General features: G+C 37.0%; 1 protein-coding gene across 1 annotated transcript; it reads left to right on the top strand.

Annotated features, from left to right (window-relative positions):
* Positions 1-8,656: 8,656 nt before the first annotated feature.
* rab27a (RAB27A, member RAS oncogene family) lies at positions 8,657-19,345 on the top strand. The gene is made up of 6 exons (XM_079249653.1): positions 8,657-8,840; positions 15,384-15,552; positions 16,437-16,522; positions 16,645-16,748; positions 17,305-17,428; positions 17,801-19,345. Exons 2-6 carry the CDS (start codon positions 15,400-15,402, stop codon positions 17,994-17,996), a joined length of 663 nt encoding a protein of 220 aa, XP_079105779.1. The 5' UTR covers positions 8,657-8,840; positions 15,384-15,399; the 3' UTR covers positions 17,997-19,345.
* Positions 19,346-19,789: the final 444 nt, after the last annotated feature.

The following is a 19,789-nucleotide window of genomic DNA, read 5'->3' as shown; positions in this document are numbered from 1 at the left end:
GTCTTCTTGTCATTCATGCTGTTGATATGCCAGACATTTGTTTTTAGTATTGCATATTACTTAGTATGTACTTCTATGCTGACACAAACTGTTGACTTTATTTTTTTAATAAAATTTGATCATTTAGGAAATTACATACGTACGAAATTACGAAGAATAAATTCCTGCATAACATTTTTTGTAGACCCTCTAATAGAGAAAGAAAAAGTCGAGATTCAGTGGATTTTGGGCTAAAACTGAGTTGACTGCTCTCTCAATTCAAAGGTGATCTGGAAAATAAATTAAATGAAAACAAATGAACTGAAATTATATTTTATTAACATATATAAAACATGGATAAAGACATTTATGTCATAAAGATTTTTAAAACATTTTTAAAAATATTTATTGTATGCAAATATACTGACAGTGTCTTTAACATTAAAGGCTAAATTATATACACAACTGAATGAACCCACTGAGCTAAATATATCAACACTGAATGAGCAGGTTTTTTAAACATAACAACAATATACTTTTCTAATATCCTGGAAGAGAATCAGGAAGTGTGAAGCGGCTCTCTTTCCAATGTGAGAGGACATTTGTGGCTGCTGCAAGTCATCTGGATCACAGATAGCTGTCACAAGGATGAATGACAAAAAAAAACACAGTTGTAAATCACAAGTTACACAACACATTCCAACACTGTTTGCGTAAACAAAGTTTTTGTGGAGGGGGTGGGAGGGATTGTCCATGACTGTCAGCAGTTTTGACAACATCCTGTCCCTCACCACCTCCTCCAGGCTCACGAGTTTGAAGCCAACAACAGACCCTGCCTTCTTAATGAGTTGGCTTGAATAGCACTTCAAAGGAATATCATGACACTAATTTGGCTTTTTATTTGCAAAAATCAAGTATAGCTTTCATAAATACATATTTTACTAAAGTTTAATCAAAATTGCATCCAACTCAGTGTTGTCACAGCTTAGAATGAGTTATTTAGAAATACATAGGTGACGGCGCACCCAGCATGCTTGTTGCATTCCCGTCTTTAAAAATTGTAATACTGCACCTAAATGGCAGGGCACCAGAGAGCACTACTCAGTTCAAACTTTATTTGTGTAGCACTTTTCATACAAAAGCATATCAAAGTGCTTAATATTAGAAAAAATAAAAACAGTTTCACATTTAAAAACACACACATACACACATTACCCACACCAAATATGCCAAAATAAAAACTAATAACTTTAGGATTCTGTCATCTCTATCTGGCTTGGTTTAGTATTTTATGTATCCAATTAGTGCACCACTACATGGGAATAATTTTCATACACTAGGACTTTTAAGTTACGCTGCACTTCTGCGATCTTGTTGACAAGTAACCTGCACTGATCTTACGTGTTTTGGTGAGAATGTATGAGATATGTTTTTATTTGAAAAGATATTCTTATTGTTATAGTTTGTTGCTTGCTTTTATTGTGCTAGGTCCCGAATAAATATGTTCCTTTTATCATATTTTATTTAAATGGATGGGTTTTGAAAATGGATGGGCTCCTCATCCACGTCTGCAGGTTGCAGATGGATGTTAAATGCATCTGCTTCCTACATTGCAGGACCTGCGATATGACTATTGCACACATGTACGTTGCCATGACAATGCTAAAAGATATATTGTGCCACTGTAGTTAAAAGCTTGGTTTGGTTTTTTTTTACAGCTGGAGGTACCACAGAGAAATGTCAGAGTATGCATTAAACATATCTCCCAGTATAATCAATTAACCTTTCACAAATCTATTCCATGTTCCTGAGGAGAACCACATTGAAGGGAGACGGTTAATCTCAACAGATCATGATCCGTGAGTCTAATTTTCAGTGTAGTTTATAAATGTTGTTTTAAAAAACTACCGGCATCCAATGCTCTCTGCAACACGGAGCTGTCCTTCCAAAAAACTGGAAATAGACTTACCAATGATCATTGTTGTAGCCAAAGCAGCACTGCTGCACCCACAATGACGTTTGTAACAGTCAAAAGAACCACAGCGAGTTGAAACAGCTCCAGAATAACATGGGGCTTTAACAACAAGCCCATAGTGACACCTTTGAGACAAGATGAAAATGAGCTCCATTTGACATTCACAGACTGAAAACTAAATTCAACATCCTATGTAAATCCGATAAAGAGACCAGGAAATATAAAAGAGAACAAGAATGGGCAGAAACAGTTTTTTAAAAAAAAAAAAATCCCATCTATACCTTGTATGAAGATGGTACTCAGCGAGAATATATTTTACCTCTGTTATGTATATATATATATATATATATATATATATATATATATATATATATATATATATATATATATGTAACTGCTATGAACACGTATGTTTAAAATATACATGTTTATAAATAAATGGTGGTTACTGATCTAAATCTTGTCGCTTAATAAGCATGAAAAATCTAATTTAAAACAATTATTAAAAGCTTCAGGACAAAGTTGACTGCTCATTATCACACCAATTTATTGTGGACAATACAACAAGAAAGCAAATGATTTAGCTTTATAAACCTCATTGGAGCATTTTAAAATGTTTGCTGAAACACCGTTTCAGACAACACAGACTGACGATGCTCACCTTTAAAAAAATAACTAAAGTAGGTGCAATGATTAAAATTGTCCGCAAGATGGCGCTGTTTAACCAGCTGAACCTGGTTGCCGTGAAACGCCTGGTTTTTTTTTCTTATTTTCAACTCAACACACGTTTAACATGTAACATTTTTGCAACGTATATTTCAATTAACATACATAGAACACAATAACAAATATAATTAAAGCCGCAAGGTTTAACATGGTCGCCATGGTAACAGGTGCTTAATTGAGTTTTATGATTGTCTAGGGTTGATACACATGTGTGGCGAATTTCGTAGCCCTAGCTCAAAGTAGACAATCGGGCCCCTAGGAGCCCCCCCCCCCCCAATACATATTACAATGCATTAAGGACCTACCAAATATGAATTATTTTAATTTTGGTTCCGATCGGATGCATTTCTGTAGAGATATAAGCAAACCGAGTTTCATGGCGAGGAGCATTTTTCCATGGGTTGCCACGGTAACACGCTTTCTCCTATCAGAAAGATTTGAATAACTTTTTGTCCCCATCTTGTCACGAAGCTCCATGGCGAACGTGGAGCCAATAGCATGAATCGCCTCAGACTAGTTCGTTCAAATACGATGCGCCCAAATTGACAAAAACGGGCAAAAAAATGGCCGCAAACGCCAAGATGGCGGACAGCCCGTTGCCATGACAACAGGCGTTTCAATGACTTTTTTTTACTTGTCTTGATGTGATAGACATGTGTACCGAATTTCGTCGTCCTACGTCAAACTAAATTTTTTTTGACCCCATTCTAGAGGCCATTTTTGGCGTTTCTAGGGGGCGCCGGCGAGGCATTTTTTCATTGGCGTGCACGCGGACCCCAGAATATCGCTATTTTCGCCGGGAGTGAGGTGTGTGCCAAGTTTCGCAACTTTTCACGGGGTCTAAGGGGGTCAAAAATGGCCGAGTTGTGCTGACAAAAATAATAAACATTACAATAACAAAAGGGCCTTGCCATACTTCGTATGGCTCGGACCCTAATAATAATAATAATTAAAGCCGCAAGCGGCATCCATCGGGTCCTCGCCTCATGCCGAACCCTCCACCCGAGTCCTGGTTCTCCTAATGGTACATGTGAAGGACCCGCAGAGACAGTTCATTTTAATAGAGAAATACAATTCACATATTGAGAAAAGAATGTGTGTAAACGCCAAGATGGCGGACAGCCCGTGACCATGGCAACATGTGTTTCATTGACTTTTCAGCTCGTCTTGGGATGTTAGACATGTGTGCCGAATTTCGTAGCCCTACGTCAAAGTAGACGATCGGGCCCCAAGGGCCCCCCCCCAAAATGTGCCACCCCCAGCATACATATTACAATGCGTGAAGGACCTACCAAATATTAATGTTTTCCACTTTGGTGCAGATCAGATGCATTTCTACGAAGATATGAGTGAACCGTGTTTCATGGCGAGGAGGATTTTTTTCAAGATGGCGGACACACCGTTGCCATGGTAACAGGTGCTTAATTGAGTTTTATGCTTGTCTAGGGTTAATACACATGTGTGCCGACTTTTGTAGCCCTAAGTCAAAGTAGACTATCGGGCCCCTAGGGGCCCCCCCCCCCAAAATGCGCCCCCCCCCCCCCCCCACAATACATATTACAATGCGTGAAGGACCTACCAAATATGAATTATTGGAATTTTGGTTCCGATCAGATGTATTTCTGCAGAGATATAAGCAAACCGTGTTTCATGTCGAGAACGCTTTTTTTCCATGGGTTGCCACGGTAACACGCTTTCTCCTATCAGAAAGATTTGAATAACTTTTGGTCCCCATCTTGTCACGAAGCTCCATGGCGAATGTGGAGCCCATAGCATGAATCACCTCAGACTAGTTCGTTCAAATACGATGCGCTTAAAGTGATAAAAAGGGCACAAACGCCAAGATGGCGGACACCCCGTTGCCATGGTAACAGGTGGTTAATTGAGTTTTTTGCTCGTCTTGGTTACTTATACATGTGTACCGAATTTCGTAGCCCTAGGTCAAAGTAGACTATCGGGCCCCCAGGGGCCACCCCCAGAATGCGCTCCCCCCACAATACATATTACAATGCGTGAAGGACCTACCAAACATGAATTATTTTAATTTTGGTTCGGATCGGATGTATTTCTGCGAAGATATGAGTGAACCGTGTTTCATGGCGAGAACGCTTTTTTCCATGGGTTGCCATGGTAACACGCTTTCTCCTATCAAAAAGATTTGAATAACTTTTGGTCCCCATCTTGTCACGAAGCTCCATGGCGAACGTGGAGCCAATAGCATGAATCCCCTCAGACTAGTTCGTTCAAATACGATGCGCCCAAATTCACAAAAACGGGCCAAAATATGGCCGCAAACGCCAAGATGGCGGAAAGCCTGTTACCATGACAACAGGTCTACGATTAACTTTTTTGGTCGTCTTGAGGTGATAGACATGTGTACCGAATTTCGTCGTCCTACGTCAAACTAAATTTTTTTGACCCCATTCTACGGGCCATTTTCGGCGTTTCTAGGGGGCGCCGTCGAGGCATTTTTGCATTGGCGTGCACGCGGACCCCAGAATATCGCTATTTTCGCCGGGACTGAGGTGTGTGCCAAGTTTCGCAACTTTTCACGGGGTCTAAGGGGGTCAAAAATGGCCGAGTTGTGCTGACAAAAATAATAATAATAATAATAAACATTACAATAACAATAGGGCCCTGCCATACTTCGTATGGCGAGGACCCTAATAATAATAATAATAATAATAATAATAATAATAATAATAATAATAATAAAACTTTTTTTAGGTGTTTGATTGTAGAAACGCTTCTTTTGCAGGTGGCTGAATTCTCCACTTCGGGGCGCCAGTAGCTTTCTGCTGCGGCCGAGGCATCTTACAGTACAAGAAGAAGAATGCTCTTCTGCTATTCATAAGTGACCTGGCGTCTTATACCTGTGTCTTTATTTACGTATTCGTCTTTTTGTGAATGTCAGTGATTATAGTCGCACAGCAAAACCCTTGGTGAGTTACGAATGTTACAATAACTTATATTTGAAGCTTGCAAAATGTCGTGTTTGACCACTATTCAACGAGATTCAAGAAGTCGTTCACAAAACACCAACTAAGCTGTTTTAGTATCCAATCTGAATTTGTCCAAAAAGACCAGCTAAATCAGTTTCATACAAAGTCAATGTAGAATAATTACATTCCTTCAATTTCAACAGTGAAAGTACAGTAATCCGTTTCTATGGATAGCATAGAAACGAGCAGGGGTGACCTTCTGTTGGTCTTGGTATTTTAGTTTTGGGTTGACTATCAACTTTTCTGATGCTGGTAGTCCACAGAGGTCCCTGTCAAGCTATTTTAATTGTGGTACTAAATAAATAAATGAGAAGGGTACCGTTTGAATTTACTATGGAAATAATAAAATACTATATCTCACATAGTAGGGTACAATTGAGATAATCAGAAATACTTTATTAATCTCAGAGGGACTAAGTTGATTTGGAGTATTCCTTAAAACTTTTAAGTGCAGTGATACACAGAGAAATATAAAGTACAAGTGACATAGCGTAAGCCAGTTAAATGAAAATAAAACTAAATGTAAGTAGCACAATAAGGAGATTAACAAATAGAAAAATATTCATAATATTTATAAAGTGGTCATGGAGCAGAGTTGCTCTACAGTGCAGAGTTATGCCGTTTTATTGCCTCAGGAAGGACTGATTTCCTATGTTGTTCTGTATTTCAGCAAAGTGGAATAAGTCTGTTGAACAACTTGCTCCTGAGGTTGTTGAGCATGTTGTGGAGAAGGTGTGAAGGACTGTTAAGTAGAGTCAGCCTCACACTTACATGACTTCAGCATTTTAAACAGGACAAAACCCCTAAAAGAATACGTACCTCATATGTATACCATACTGTTGTCAATATATTGTTGTTTTATCATTTATTTTATGCAGAACCACTGCAAGGTGGCCTTTTTTCTATGCATTTAGAGTAGCTGACTTCGTACAGTCAGACAGATAATTTATGCAGCACTTTGAGTCTGTGCACTAAGTTACAAGAACATGCGACATTCAACACGGTGTATGAAATGCAAAATAACTGCAAAGACTCATATGGCTTGTTTCAACTTTTTCCTGACCAACACAACTTTTTAATTCTTTCAGGATCATTGGAGTGCCTCTACATCAGAATTCCTAATCAACAGGAATCATGTTTCGACGAAGATTGCCGTTCACACAGTTGGCCTTGGCCGCAATACTCGGGGTTGCTGGTGGTATTTATATTTACAGACCTTATTTTGAGCCACTACCGAAGACTTCAGTAGAGCAAGACCAGAATGTGCCAAAGAAACAAAATGAAGTAGACTGAAGAAATGAACATTCACAGAAAATACTGTAATTTCAAGCCAGAACCATCGATGGCTGCTGGACTGTCACTCCTGGACTGGAAGCCACACAAAAGACAAGACCAGTATAGATGAACATTTTCTATGGGCTGCCTAATGTGTTTTTAAAATATACTAAATAAAATAAGCTGTGATTGAACCTTTTTAAAAATCTCTTTTTAAGTGACTTTTCAAAGCTGCTCATGCTATTACATGTGTTTGTTACATCTGATTGTGTGCAAGGGAGATGATATTTGTCAAAGCCCTTGTCTCACACTGCCTTCTAAAGCTATAGGTGCAGTACATGGTAATTTGTTAGTGGACTAATGACATGGCTCATTGGCACCGTGAATAAACAAAACAATATGTTTGCTAATGTTTGAGAAATAATGTTTGAGAAAACATGACCTTAAGAACATCTGTCATTTCACAAACACTCTGTACCAGTCCCAATTTCTTTTTTGTCCTCCACAGGGATTCTTATTCACTGAAAATGAGGATTCTCATTTAAAAAAGCATCAAGATATTTCACATACTCTATAGAAGAATGTGTATTAATGCCTGTGAATTGTGAAGCTATGTTACAATTTGTGCAACTGACAGAAAAAAGTACCAACACGCCAGTGTAAACATTTTGAAGATATTAACTCCAACCTTTCATTTAGCACTCATTAGCGTTCATCACATTTTTCATGAGTTTTGCAGATGCTTTGGCCAGGTCACCATTGTGAATGACATAATTCTGCGGGTTTTGTCATAAACACTAATGTTTTAATATTCAGAAATTGAAAGTTAGATATTTTTGCATTTCAAAAGTAGTGGTGTTTGCTGAAAGAAAGGACCAATTACAGTTAAAGATGACAAATAGTATATCATATATTTTGATATTGTTTATCAACCAAGGCAACATGGTTTGGTGTTTGGTTGTAGTGTGTAGCTGCTCTGCTTGTCAAATATGGAAAGCCAAAGGTTGAGGTACATTCAAAAGCAGATCAGGTAAGGTAAATGACAACTAATCAGGTATAAAACATCAAAACAATATATTTAACCCAACCTTTTAAATGAAAACACAGCCTTGTTGTATTTTGTATGGGGTTATATCAATTGATACACATGAACATTTACATAAATACCCTATGTTAACTAATTTTATTTTTCCTAGAAAGGAAAATAAAGCCTTGATTAGCCTGAATGACAATACTCCGGATCTGATTGGTCTAATTAAATGGCACTGGTCTGGATGTTTTGGTTTTAATTACGGTGTTACTCCGGTCTCACTTCTCCTAGGAGGATTTTTTTTCCTGTTTATTCACATGTGTAAAAACTATACAAACAATAAGATAATGGAAGAAATGGTTAAAAAAAATAAATAAATAAATAAATCAAACAATTCTGAAAGTAATAGTTATGCAGTCCTGCACCTTAACCAAAGCTGGGCTAATAAATGGTCAGCAATTAGAGAAGATGACAATATGTTGTATAAAAGTGACACTTTTTTTTTAAATCTACATTTAAAATGAAAGATGGCCTTTTAATGCAACTTTAGCTTGATGAAAACCCAGCCAGTGCCATTTAATGTTTGTAGTTGAGCCTTTGGGTATCAACAGGAGTAGCTGTCGCGAGCGCCGTGGGGAGGAGCTGTTTCTCAGCACTAGACGACACGAGCACACGGAAAGTTAAGGTGGTGCTCAGGGCAACTGAGGCTGCTTTCCTGCCAACTTAATGGGCCAGATTAGACGGAGAAAGTAAAGCGCAGACTCATTTATAAATCTTTTGCAAAGTTTTTCACGACCATTTGAGCTACTTTTTAAAGAGCAGGACAGCGCGAAGCAGCAACGCCCCGCGGCTGGTGAGTACTGTGTTTTCAGGAAATGTCAAGTCGGAAAAAAAAAGAAGAAGAAGAAGAAAAAAAAAGACAATAGCATCTGGTAGGAGTTAGCAAGACGCTGAAAACTTATAATTTTTCTCGAGTTGTAGTTTTTGCTTAAAGAGTGCCTGTTGTATGTCAGTTCCACCCTCTCATCATGGCAGATTGTTGGCGTTGTTAAACATTTTTCCACCTGTCTTTATCCTCTGCTGAGAGCTCTTAGCATTCTCAACACTTGCTCAATGACTGACACAAACCACCAGCATGGTGGAAATTAATCCAGTTCAGGTTTCTGTCAGTCGTAGATTAAAATTTATAACGATGTACAGGTATGCATGGATCCATATGTTGGCAGCAGGAAGTCTGAGAAAAGGAGCTAGAAAGTTGGCCTCTAGTTTGGTACTTCTGGCAGGATATGAAATTTAAAAGTGATAATTACTTGCCTAAAAGGTCACGCGACAACCCCTTGATGACCAGCTGAGGCTAATTAGATGTTGTGTTTATATTTCGCTATTGATTTACGTGTAAGACATCAACATGTCTTATGGAAGTGTTTTTAAGCCCCTGTTAATGCCTGTTTTTGCTGTTGATAAATGCTTCACTTAGGATAGCTATGACTGTTTTGTTTCCAGCCACAAATATGTCCACCAAAATTATGCCAGAGTTAAGTCTTATCTCTTTTCTTTGCTTGACTGGTCAAGATGGAGTTTGTGGTTTGTACATTATCAGCTTGTTCCCAAAGAGCTGCCTGCTTCTGTGTTGGACAGCAGCCCAGGGTGGGTCCTCCACTTTATCCATGACAAATGATTAAAGCCCTATTTGTTTACTGTGCTAGCTGGCTGGTAGCCTGGCAGACACAGTCAAATGGTCCACTCCCACTGTTGGGGGGAAAAAACGACAAGCAATCTTGAATATGTTTGTTTTATTTTTATTTTTTTTTGTTGAACTTCCAGTGGACTTAAATCTCCTCCAACAGGATTCTAGTCAAACTGTGTAGCAAAAACAATACGTAAAAACACTTTCACAAATATGATAAAATATGGTAAATCGGAACATACAATCATGAATATAATTGATTCTACAACTACGTGATGAAGATTTAAATGGCTCCTTGAAGTAATCCAAGATCTGTCAAAGAAGAAATTAAATCTATATATATATATTTTTTTAATCCAGACAGCGCCACATGATGTATCCATAAATAGATTGGATTAAGCCTGTGCCAGTGCATACCAGCTGTAGACTTACAACTATTAATCAACAACTATGTAAATAATCAACTTATTAAGTCTTACATACTTTTTGAATAGAAATAGACATAGACATCAACAGAATGCCACTTTTGAACCCCTTTGAGACTTGAGGTTCCCATCACTGAATAGTTCTGACACTGAAGATCGTTTGGAAAAAAGAAAAAAAAAAAAAGAGTCAATATCCTTAAAATTTTTTGAAAAGCTTAACAGTTTTCATTGGTAACTAAAATGTAATTTTCGAAGCAGGCGGACAGAAAGATTTAAGAACATTTTGAGTCTGAAGCTTCACATTGAATTCTAAATTATTTAAGGTAATGATGAGGCTTATCCCCCCTATTCCATTACTTCTGTTTTGCACCACACATTTTTTATATACATATATAAAAGACATTTTTTTTCTCTTGCATAAATGTTTTTTAATACTTTATACCCTGTAAATACTGTTTATGTTCTTTCTGTTTTTGTTTTTATTGTTGTGTGGTTTCTTTTTCTTTGTTTTTGCACCACCACTCCAAGAGAAATTTCTTGTATGTGCAAACTTATTTGTGATTCACAATTCTTAAAGTCTTAAAGTAAGAAGCAAGTTACAGCATCCAATGTTATAACATTTTAATATATTTACTCCTCTATGAAAATGCAAAAATGGCAGACTCAAAACATGAAGGCAGTAAATGTGGTGTTGTACAAGCACTTGTTTTTGTTTTGCAATATTTTTCTGTCAATTGACAAATCACACAATTAGCTGGTTAATCAAAAACTAGTTCACAGAATTTTCCACTGTGAAAATAATCCTCATTTGCAGCCCTGATCTGCTGATATAGATGTGGATTTACATTTGCAATGTCACTGTAGATATGCTAGCATTAAACATGTTAATGGTGTCCATTGCTTTTGTCTGGGTTTAACCCAGATTGTCTTTAGTGCCATGGGGGCATTGCACATATGTGTGTCAATAACTTAACTTATCACAAAAACTAGTTTCAGTGCTGGGAGGAGACTATTTGATTACTGACTTAACAGAACGTGAGTCCATTTTGAAAATCCGTTAATTTTTATTGTGTTATCTAAAATTAAGAATATAAAAAATTGTGCAGATTAAACTTTTGCCTTTTCTTTCCCCTTTGAGGGATGGATTTCTGAAGACTTATCTTAGAAAGGTTTATTTCTCTTTTGTTATTGTTTTCTGTCTTTTTTATAGACAAGATAATCAAAATACTTGCCAGTTGCTGCACCTCACTTTGTTATTGTCTTTAGTTGTGAATATTTTACTACCAACAACCATAATTATGACCTGGTAATTTGTGAGTTTCTGGGCCTTTTGGTCATCTGTTTGTTTACAGGAAGGGAATTAAGTTTCATTAGGTCATGGAGTCTGAACTGGCAGAAAAATAGAATTAAATGACCATAGTCTATATTTATGATATCACAATGTTTGATACCATTAAAAAGAAAGCGAAAAGTAGCACCTCAAAAATAGCAGTAAAATATTCAGCCTTTGTTTTTTGTTATCCCCCTAATTAATATACTGATGTAGTTTACGTGTAATACATGACTTTTCTCCTGGATTGATCAGATCATTGTTGCTGACAGTAATACACACAAACTTAGCTAAACAAATCACACACAGCTATTTAAGTGCTGCGACAACGACCTTTTCCTTCGTCGCAGCAGCAGTTTTATGTGATGCCTTGACTTTTAGGAGAACAGGGTCTCGTTTGTTGTGTCTCAAAAGGTTTTGGGAAACATGAGACTGATGCTGTTTCTTCTTTCCCCAACTTGCATGCTCTCTGAAGAATTCAAAGTTATCAAGTAAAGTCAATATAAGAAGATAAAATTGTCAGATGTTGAAACCTCGGGTGGCAATTCTCTACGAAGAGTTAGCTTTTGATGCAGTGTAAAGGGATGTTTCAGAGAGGAGGCTTTTCCAGATTTTTCCAACCTACGTGTCAGCTTTCCTACCTTTTTGTCATGAAACAGTGTGCTCCAATTAGACAATCCTCATCCAGCAGAGGTCAGGTTGGGAGATTATTGTCACTGGAAAGCATGTGCGAGGCAGACATGAAGAGAATACTTTCTTTCTCTGATTTCCTACTGTACTGGGTGTTTTCTTGCCAACACAATGGAAAATCTGCCATCAGAGCTAGCTTCTTTTTCATAGCTAATGGTAGGGCCAGGGAGAAACTACAAACTTGCTTGCTAAAGTTAGATGAAGACATTTGTCGTCAAATTGTGCTCAGTCAGCAAGTGTCGGATCAGGCTGATATGATCTACAGAAATTTGCTGATGCAATATTGACTCCAGCAGTGTGGTTTTGCTCAACTGTGTCACTTGTGTGACTTGTTTTTACTAAAGCAGAAATCATACTCACTCCAGTTTTGATGTTGTTTTCACTTTTGATCTTTGGACTGTAACAAAGAAGCAAGTTGTAATTAGTAGCTGTTAAAATGAAGATCACACAAGTAATGCAACAGATAATGACTGAAAACACAATCCAAGCAGACACATGTTGGAAAAAACCCTTCCCATCAACACATCAGACACAGAAGATCTCAGTCAAATTGTACAAATATCCCCGGCAGGTATAGGATGTGCTGGAGCTCAGTGGTGAGAGCCTTAACAAAAGGTCAATACATTAATGCAACCATGGTAATGATCACACATAGTGCCTCGACTGGTTATCAGTCCAGGTTTTCATACTTTTTTATTCCCATATTCACCAATCAAACACACAAATGTAGAACTACCTATTACGCAAGAAGAACAAACTATAATCCTAAACAAATATGAGGAATTTACAGATATAATCCAGGCTTAAACCAGGTTGCTTCAGCCAAAGCTGTACAAAGCAGACAAAAATGTGCGAATACTTGTGTTTGTCAACTGCCTCATAATTATGACCCAACTAGATCGGACTAACTATAGAGGTCAGTGTTCAGTGAATGTGTTGCAGATATATTCCTTTAACAGATAAACTTTGAGCTGTTAGGTGGAGGGGGGAGTGGTAGTGTAGGGATTACAGAGGTAGGGTTGTGTCTGGAACCCTGAAACTGGGTTCCCCCAACAGAGTTTAATCAATGTGGACCCTAAGCCAGGACCTCTAGCATCTCAACCACTGCCCAGATGCTGAAACATGGCATAGTTTTATAGTAAATCCAGAGATTGGTCAAATGCAGAGCCGAAAGTCCCGATTGGGATTAATAGAGTAAAAGTTATTATTATAAATCAGCTTATTTGAAAATGTCTTGTTTTTCTTTTTATGACTACAGAAAAACACAATCCGAAAATAAGCAGATAAACATCAACAGAATAAGATTAGTGGTCCAGTTGGATTTCAGGAAAATAAGTCCACACAGACATATTGCAAAGCTGTCTGGTGGAGCCTGAGGTTGGTGTGGGCGTAGAACCGAATAGCAAGGGAAACTTCTACAGTTAATAAAACCAAATGGATCCAAATCTTGGTAAGTTGATAAATGAGTTTTAGTACTTATAAAAAAATACGCCCTTCACTAAGAATCTAGCAACAAATTCAGCCTGAGCGTCTTCAATCAGCTCTGTTGAGAAGCCAGTGACTTTTATGGTATTCATGTTATGTAGAACTTTTAACTTAGCTGAGGCAAAAACAGGGTACATGAGCAGCAAAGCATTTCCCTTTATGTGGCTGCATCAGTGCTTGCAACAACCAGTTCTATCACAGTGAATTTACCATGGATCTTGATTTGGCACAAGACCCTAATCTGCTTATGGTTCCAGATGAAAGGTTCACTGGGGGGATGCAGTGAAAGAATGTAAGGCTTGTCTGAAATCTTGTCAACACAGTGATCATATGATATATCTGTGCCTTCTTCTAACTGTTTTGACCACAATTAGTGAACCATTGCAAATGAGGACGTTAGGTCCAGTCGATGAAAACATTGTGTGCTTTCTTATTACCACTGAATTAATGCAGTGGACTTTCACACTTTGTTCCTTGAAATTGATTTAATCTTCACTCCATAATACATTAGTGCAATGATTAATAAAGTCTTAAATTTATTCCATAAGGATATCTGAAAGACATAAAAATGAGGTATTAAATGTATTTTTTGGTTGAGATCAACAAAGGAATTTCAAACGCTTCCTGTTACTGTCAGGAGGATGAAATGTCTTGTCACTTCCCACATTACACACAGTAGTCAACTTTACAAATGTACCGTATTTAGTAAAGCTTCATCCACAACACTGAAAAAATGTTAAATATTGTGTTTTTTCTTCTGAACATTAAACATGGTCTCCTCTGAATTGTAGATTGCCCCAGTGAAGGTGGAAGAGAGTTTTGGAAAGTTATTATAAAATCATTGTTGTGTCATTGCCCAGTAACTGCATGAAATTCTCGACAATTATACCCACAAATGAAAAGGGATTTCTACAAAGTTACTGTTGCAACAGTGGTTGCATTTCTCAATTGAGTAAAACCAATAATTGTTGCATTACAAGAAGGGTAATACAGAATTTCATCACTATCAGTTTGTTTTTTTTTTCACTTCATTTAAACTTTTTTGAAAATGGTTTTTTTTCCCCTCAATGTATCATTTTAAACATTTTGTGCTGCATAAGATGACAGCCTTATCACAGAGCTAGTGTTTAGTATAATGCTGCAGAGAAAACGTTGCCGATATGAACTCACTAAGGACCCTTTCTCTTTTTGTTGGTGTACTGTATTCCATTTAAATTTGTACAAAATGTATGACTTTGACTTTCATTTTAGTGGTTCACTCATAAGAAACTACCTTACCCTTTCTCATATTTTATTTTTCCAGTGATAGATTTTAGAGTTACATGGCACTCTCTAGTAACAAGTAAATCAAGCCCAGAAAGTCACTGTGAGAATATGATGGATGATCCTTTTTTCTTTGAATACTAAGAATGATCCAGTACAAAATAATAAACTATCATATCTTAAAAAGTTGTTCCTATGTCTGTTTACACATCTTGTAGGATACCTTTCTGTGTTTCCAATGATTTGAGCCCTGTCCAATAGTAGTTAATAGATGTAACTTTATTTTTGTGTCCACTGACCCCTTCTGGCACACTTTGGGTGAATGTTTTTATTTATGTACTTTTTGTGAGTGTACCCACATTTAAAAATAAGACTTTTTTTTTATGGAAACATTTAAAAGGACCTTACTGTGTCCCCTCCATTACCATGTTTATCTGAGGGAAACAAATAAATACCATTTCACAAAACAATTGTTACTTTTCTGGCTGGCTAAGTTGTTTGTTTTGTGTGTTTCAGAAATTAAGGCTTCACTATGTCTGATGGGGACTATGATTACCTCATCAAATTCCTAGCCTTGGGGGACTCTGGTGTGGGAAAAACAAGCTTTCTTTTCCAGTACACAGATGGCAAGTTTAACTCCAAATTCATCACTACAGTTGGAATAGACTTTAGAGAAAAGAGAGTGGTAAGTATGTTCACTTAGGCCAGCTTTGAAATGATGGAGATTTCCTTCATTACTCAAGGATTTTGGGCTTCAAACTTGTGATGCAACATTTCTATGTGTGCTACAAGAATTTATGGCTGTCTTAGGGCTTAGATTAATTCCCACAGTGTTGAGTATTTCAATTATAAGAAAAGGCTACTGATAGATGTTGCAGTCGAATTCTGAGCTATGACTAATGTTAGGCAGCACCCTCCTTCAGAATAAACAATTCATACCCTTGGCAAACAGCTGTGTAGCATTTGTATGTGCTTTGTTCTCACTTTTTAATGCAGTTGAACTCTATGTTTGAAAGTAAAGTCTGGTTTCTGAATATCCAGCATTTTTCTCTGACATTTTTCTATCTCATCTCTGAAAAACATCAAGATAAAGGATCAAAGAAACACAAAGGTTTTGAGAGTGCTGATGTGACAGGTTGTGTTAGTAGTTAATAAACCATATATTTGAAGTATTTATGTTGAATAAATACACAAACAGTACAAATGTAACTCTAAACATTGAGTTTTTGTGGGATGAATACACCTATATGACACTGGCTGTCTGTTCAGTGGTCATAAGTATCAAACATGCATACATGCATACATACATACATACATACATACATACATACATGCATTTATTTTTTATGCAAAGCATGATCTCTGAGCTCTGGGTTAAGAGCTGAACTTTACTGCCAGCGTAGCTGAAAAACTTTCCAGCTGTAGAATGAAGTCCACAACAGCTGTACATTAAGTTGGTCTTTTGGGTTGAATATTTGCGTTAAATTCATTTTTGGTTTTCTGGCACAGAAAGAGAGCAGAATTAGAATGAGCAAAATATTTTACTTGGTTTGTCTTTGCTTCCTTCAGATATACAAATCAACAGGTCCAGATGGGACTTCAGGCAGAAAACAAAAGATCCACATGCAGCTGTGGGACACTGCAGGACAGGAGAGGTTCACAGATCACTTTTTCTATAAGCACTTTCTTAACTTCTTTTAGCCTCCCCACTTGTTTCTAAATGTGTCTGTATCTGCTGCTCATTAATTTTTTTTTTTTTCTTCATGAATGATTTCAGGTTTCGAAGTTTGACAACAGCTTTTTTCCGAGATGCAATGGGTTTCCTCCTCCTGTTTGACCTCACAAATGAGCAAAGTTTCCTCAACGTCCGAAACTGGATGAGTAGGTCTACTAATGCGAACAGCTAATTGTTAAATTTTAGTCATTGATAACAAGTCTGGAGACATAATCTGCAAATAAATGTTGAATTAAGATGATTTCAAGTTTGCACAACATTTGATAACAATGTTGTTGTAGCTGACAAATTGGTATTAGAAATGGTTAAACCCCAAAAAGGGTATGTTTGTAGTAATATGTCCTTCAGATTATATTCTAACCCAGTGTTTCCGAATCCAGGTCCTCAGGCCGCTTGCCCTGCATGTTTTAGATGCCTTCCTCCTCCAAAGCACCTAAGTCAGATTACTGAACTTTCTCCTCAAGTTCTTTGCAGCCTGTTAACGAGCCTTTTTTTCATTCGTGTGTGAAAATAGTGTTACCTGTTAAAGAAAATGCAGGTCAGAGGCTCCTGAGGGCCTGGATCGGTAAACACTGTTCTGACCTAAACTATGCTTTGTGCTCGTATTTTGTATAACTATACAGTAATTCATGATTGTTTTTCTGTGAAACTCTCTCAACATTAAGCAGGACCAGATACTTAAAGGTTTGATGTTTCTCTCAGGTCAGTTACAGATTCATGCATACTGTGAAAATCCAGATGTTGTCCTGTGTGGCAACAAAAGTGACCTGGCAGATCAGAGGGCAGTCAGTACAGATGAGGCCCGTGAACTGGCTGAGAAATATGGGTATGTTCATCTATGTGTGATCCATCTGTTTATAAACCTCTCCCTCAAACATTTGTCTTGAAGGTAGTGGCTTCACAGTTTGCCTAACTCTGGTCAGTGGATTGTAAGTCTAAATTGGTTCTTCTTGAAAAGCAAATATTTGTTCACAAGTGTAAAATATCCTGTTGTGGACGTACCAGGCACACCTCTAGTAAAGCAGATACTGTGGAGTAGTTTGTCAAACGTTTAAAATGCCCATAAAGAAATGATAGGAGAATTTGGAAAAAACACTTATTAAAAAAAAGTGTTGAAGCACAGTGTGGGGTGTTTTCTAGGGCTTGAAATGTATTTATAAAAAGTCTACTTTTCTGACCGGGGTTTGTGTCCTTGCAGAATCCCATATTTTGAAACAAGTGCTGCAAGTGGGCAGAACGTCAGCGAGGCGGTGGACGTACTGCTGGATCTCATTATGAAGAGGATGGAGCGGTGTGTCGACAAATCCTGGATCCCAGACGGCACTGTTCGTGCTAATGGTTCCACCAACCCAGACATCTCTGAGGGCTCTGATGGAGGCAAATGTGCATGCTAGAATGATATTTCTTGCACATTTGTGTTTACATAATGTTAGCAAAACAATAGGAAAACAACCAAGTGGGAGTTTGTATTTTACATTCTTTGTTAAGGAGAACTTTATCATCCTCATCAGCATTTTCTGGACACTTTTCTCCACAAACTGTTACAACTTCACTTTAGTGACATGCTGAACAGTTTCAGTGTGGAGTTAAATTCCTTCTGAATTAAGACATTTAATTTTCATTTACATAAGTCTTTTGAATGATCAGGACTTACTGGCTCAAAGTCTGAGATCTTTATTTCTTATGATGTCTAGTAGGTTTGTCATTTTGATAATTGGTGAAATATGTTGATAAACATTTCAAGAATGAATGTTCGCAACAGAATAGTGAGCTGGTTTGTCACATGTTCTATGAATATATTCTTCACTTGCTGTAAAAAGAGAATCTAAGAGCCTTTATATCATCACTTGAGTACCACTGTTACTTTACTGAAATGTCTCACTAAAAGCTGCACTCTCACCAGTGCCACAGCCAGAGAAAATGCAGCTTGCAATAACCATTCAGTTTTGGCTAGATGGATCTTTAACACTTAAGTTTCTTCTTCTAAAATCTTTTCGCTAGTTTGCTTCTCTGTAAAACACAGATTGTGGAGTACACTTTGACTACATGTGCAGTTTAGATCAGTGGTAACAAAATGTTCTGAAGTTGTTAAGTTACACAAATAAATATAAGAGTAAAAAAAAAAACAAAAAAAAAAAAAAACAGCACAGTAACTCAGGAACCCAATTTATTCCGGTGCTGCCATCTATAGGACTGATTCACACATGCATAACAAAAAAAGAAGCTATTTGCACTTATTTGGCTAACTGCATTAAAACTGTTTATTTCTTTAAAAAATATGAGTATATGGACTCTGTTTTTTGTCATTTGGAGCATCATAGAAAATTACATCTCATTGTTGCAAATTATTTCTGAGATAACTTGAAGTAAACTGCTAAAGAAAAACAAAACAGTGGTAAACCAAGTGAGTTTATAATTAGAATCTGCCCAATACATTGAAATATTGAAAATTTAAATGTTTGGTAAACCACAAATCTCAAAATATATTTTGTATGAAATCCTAACAAGATGAAAATGCATTAAGATAAAAGAAAATTCAGATGAAAAGGGCACCCCTGTCTTTTCACACTGCAGATGCCATGAATCAGAAAATTGTGATTTTGTTTATTGATCAGATGGTGAGGTGTGACACTGTGTCATCAAAGCAAATTTCTTTTATAATCTCTTTTGTAGAAGGGCTGGATATAATTGCTGAAAGACCATTACATTCTTGTAACCTCAAAGTATTTATAGGAAATGGTGTGCCATGTTAATAAGTCAGTATACCTGTGGCTGCTGAATGGGTCGATTCTTTGAAACTGGTAAGCTAAACTGTTGTATTGATAAGTTTTATAGATGGGAATGTAAAAATGGGGTCTGCCCGTTTACCATCAGTGTATTAACCTTCAAGTTAGTTTATAATTTTGGTGGTATTTTACAAAAATAATATTTGTTTCGCACACAAATCCACATTTGTATCACACTGTCATTTTCTTTGTGAAATACTAGAAGTGATATTTTTACTATAAGTAAATATCTTTCCTTCCTCAAACACAAATATTTCAGTCTATCACAAAAAATTATTTCATCACATTGGTCAGATTAAAATATATCAAGAGGTATATCAAGCTGTCAATTGTGCCATACTTTCATACAAGATATGCATATTATTTCCAAAATAAACATTTGTATTATTTATGACTGAAAC

The sequence above is a fragment of the Telmatherina bonti genome (genome assembly GCF_933228915.1).
Source record: "Telmatherina bonti genome assembly, chromosome: 1".
Classification (NCBI taxonomy): Eukaryota; Metazoa; Chordata; class Actinopteri; order Atheriniformes; family Telmatherinidae; genus Telmatherina; species Telmatherina bonti.
This window is presented reverse-complemented; position numbering and strand designations above follow the sequence as displayed.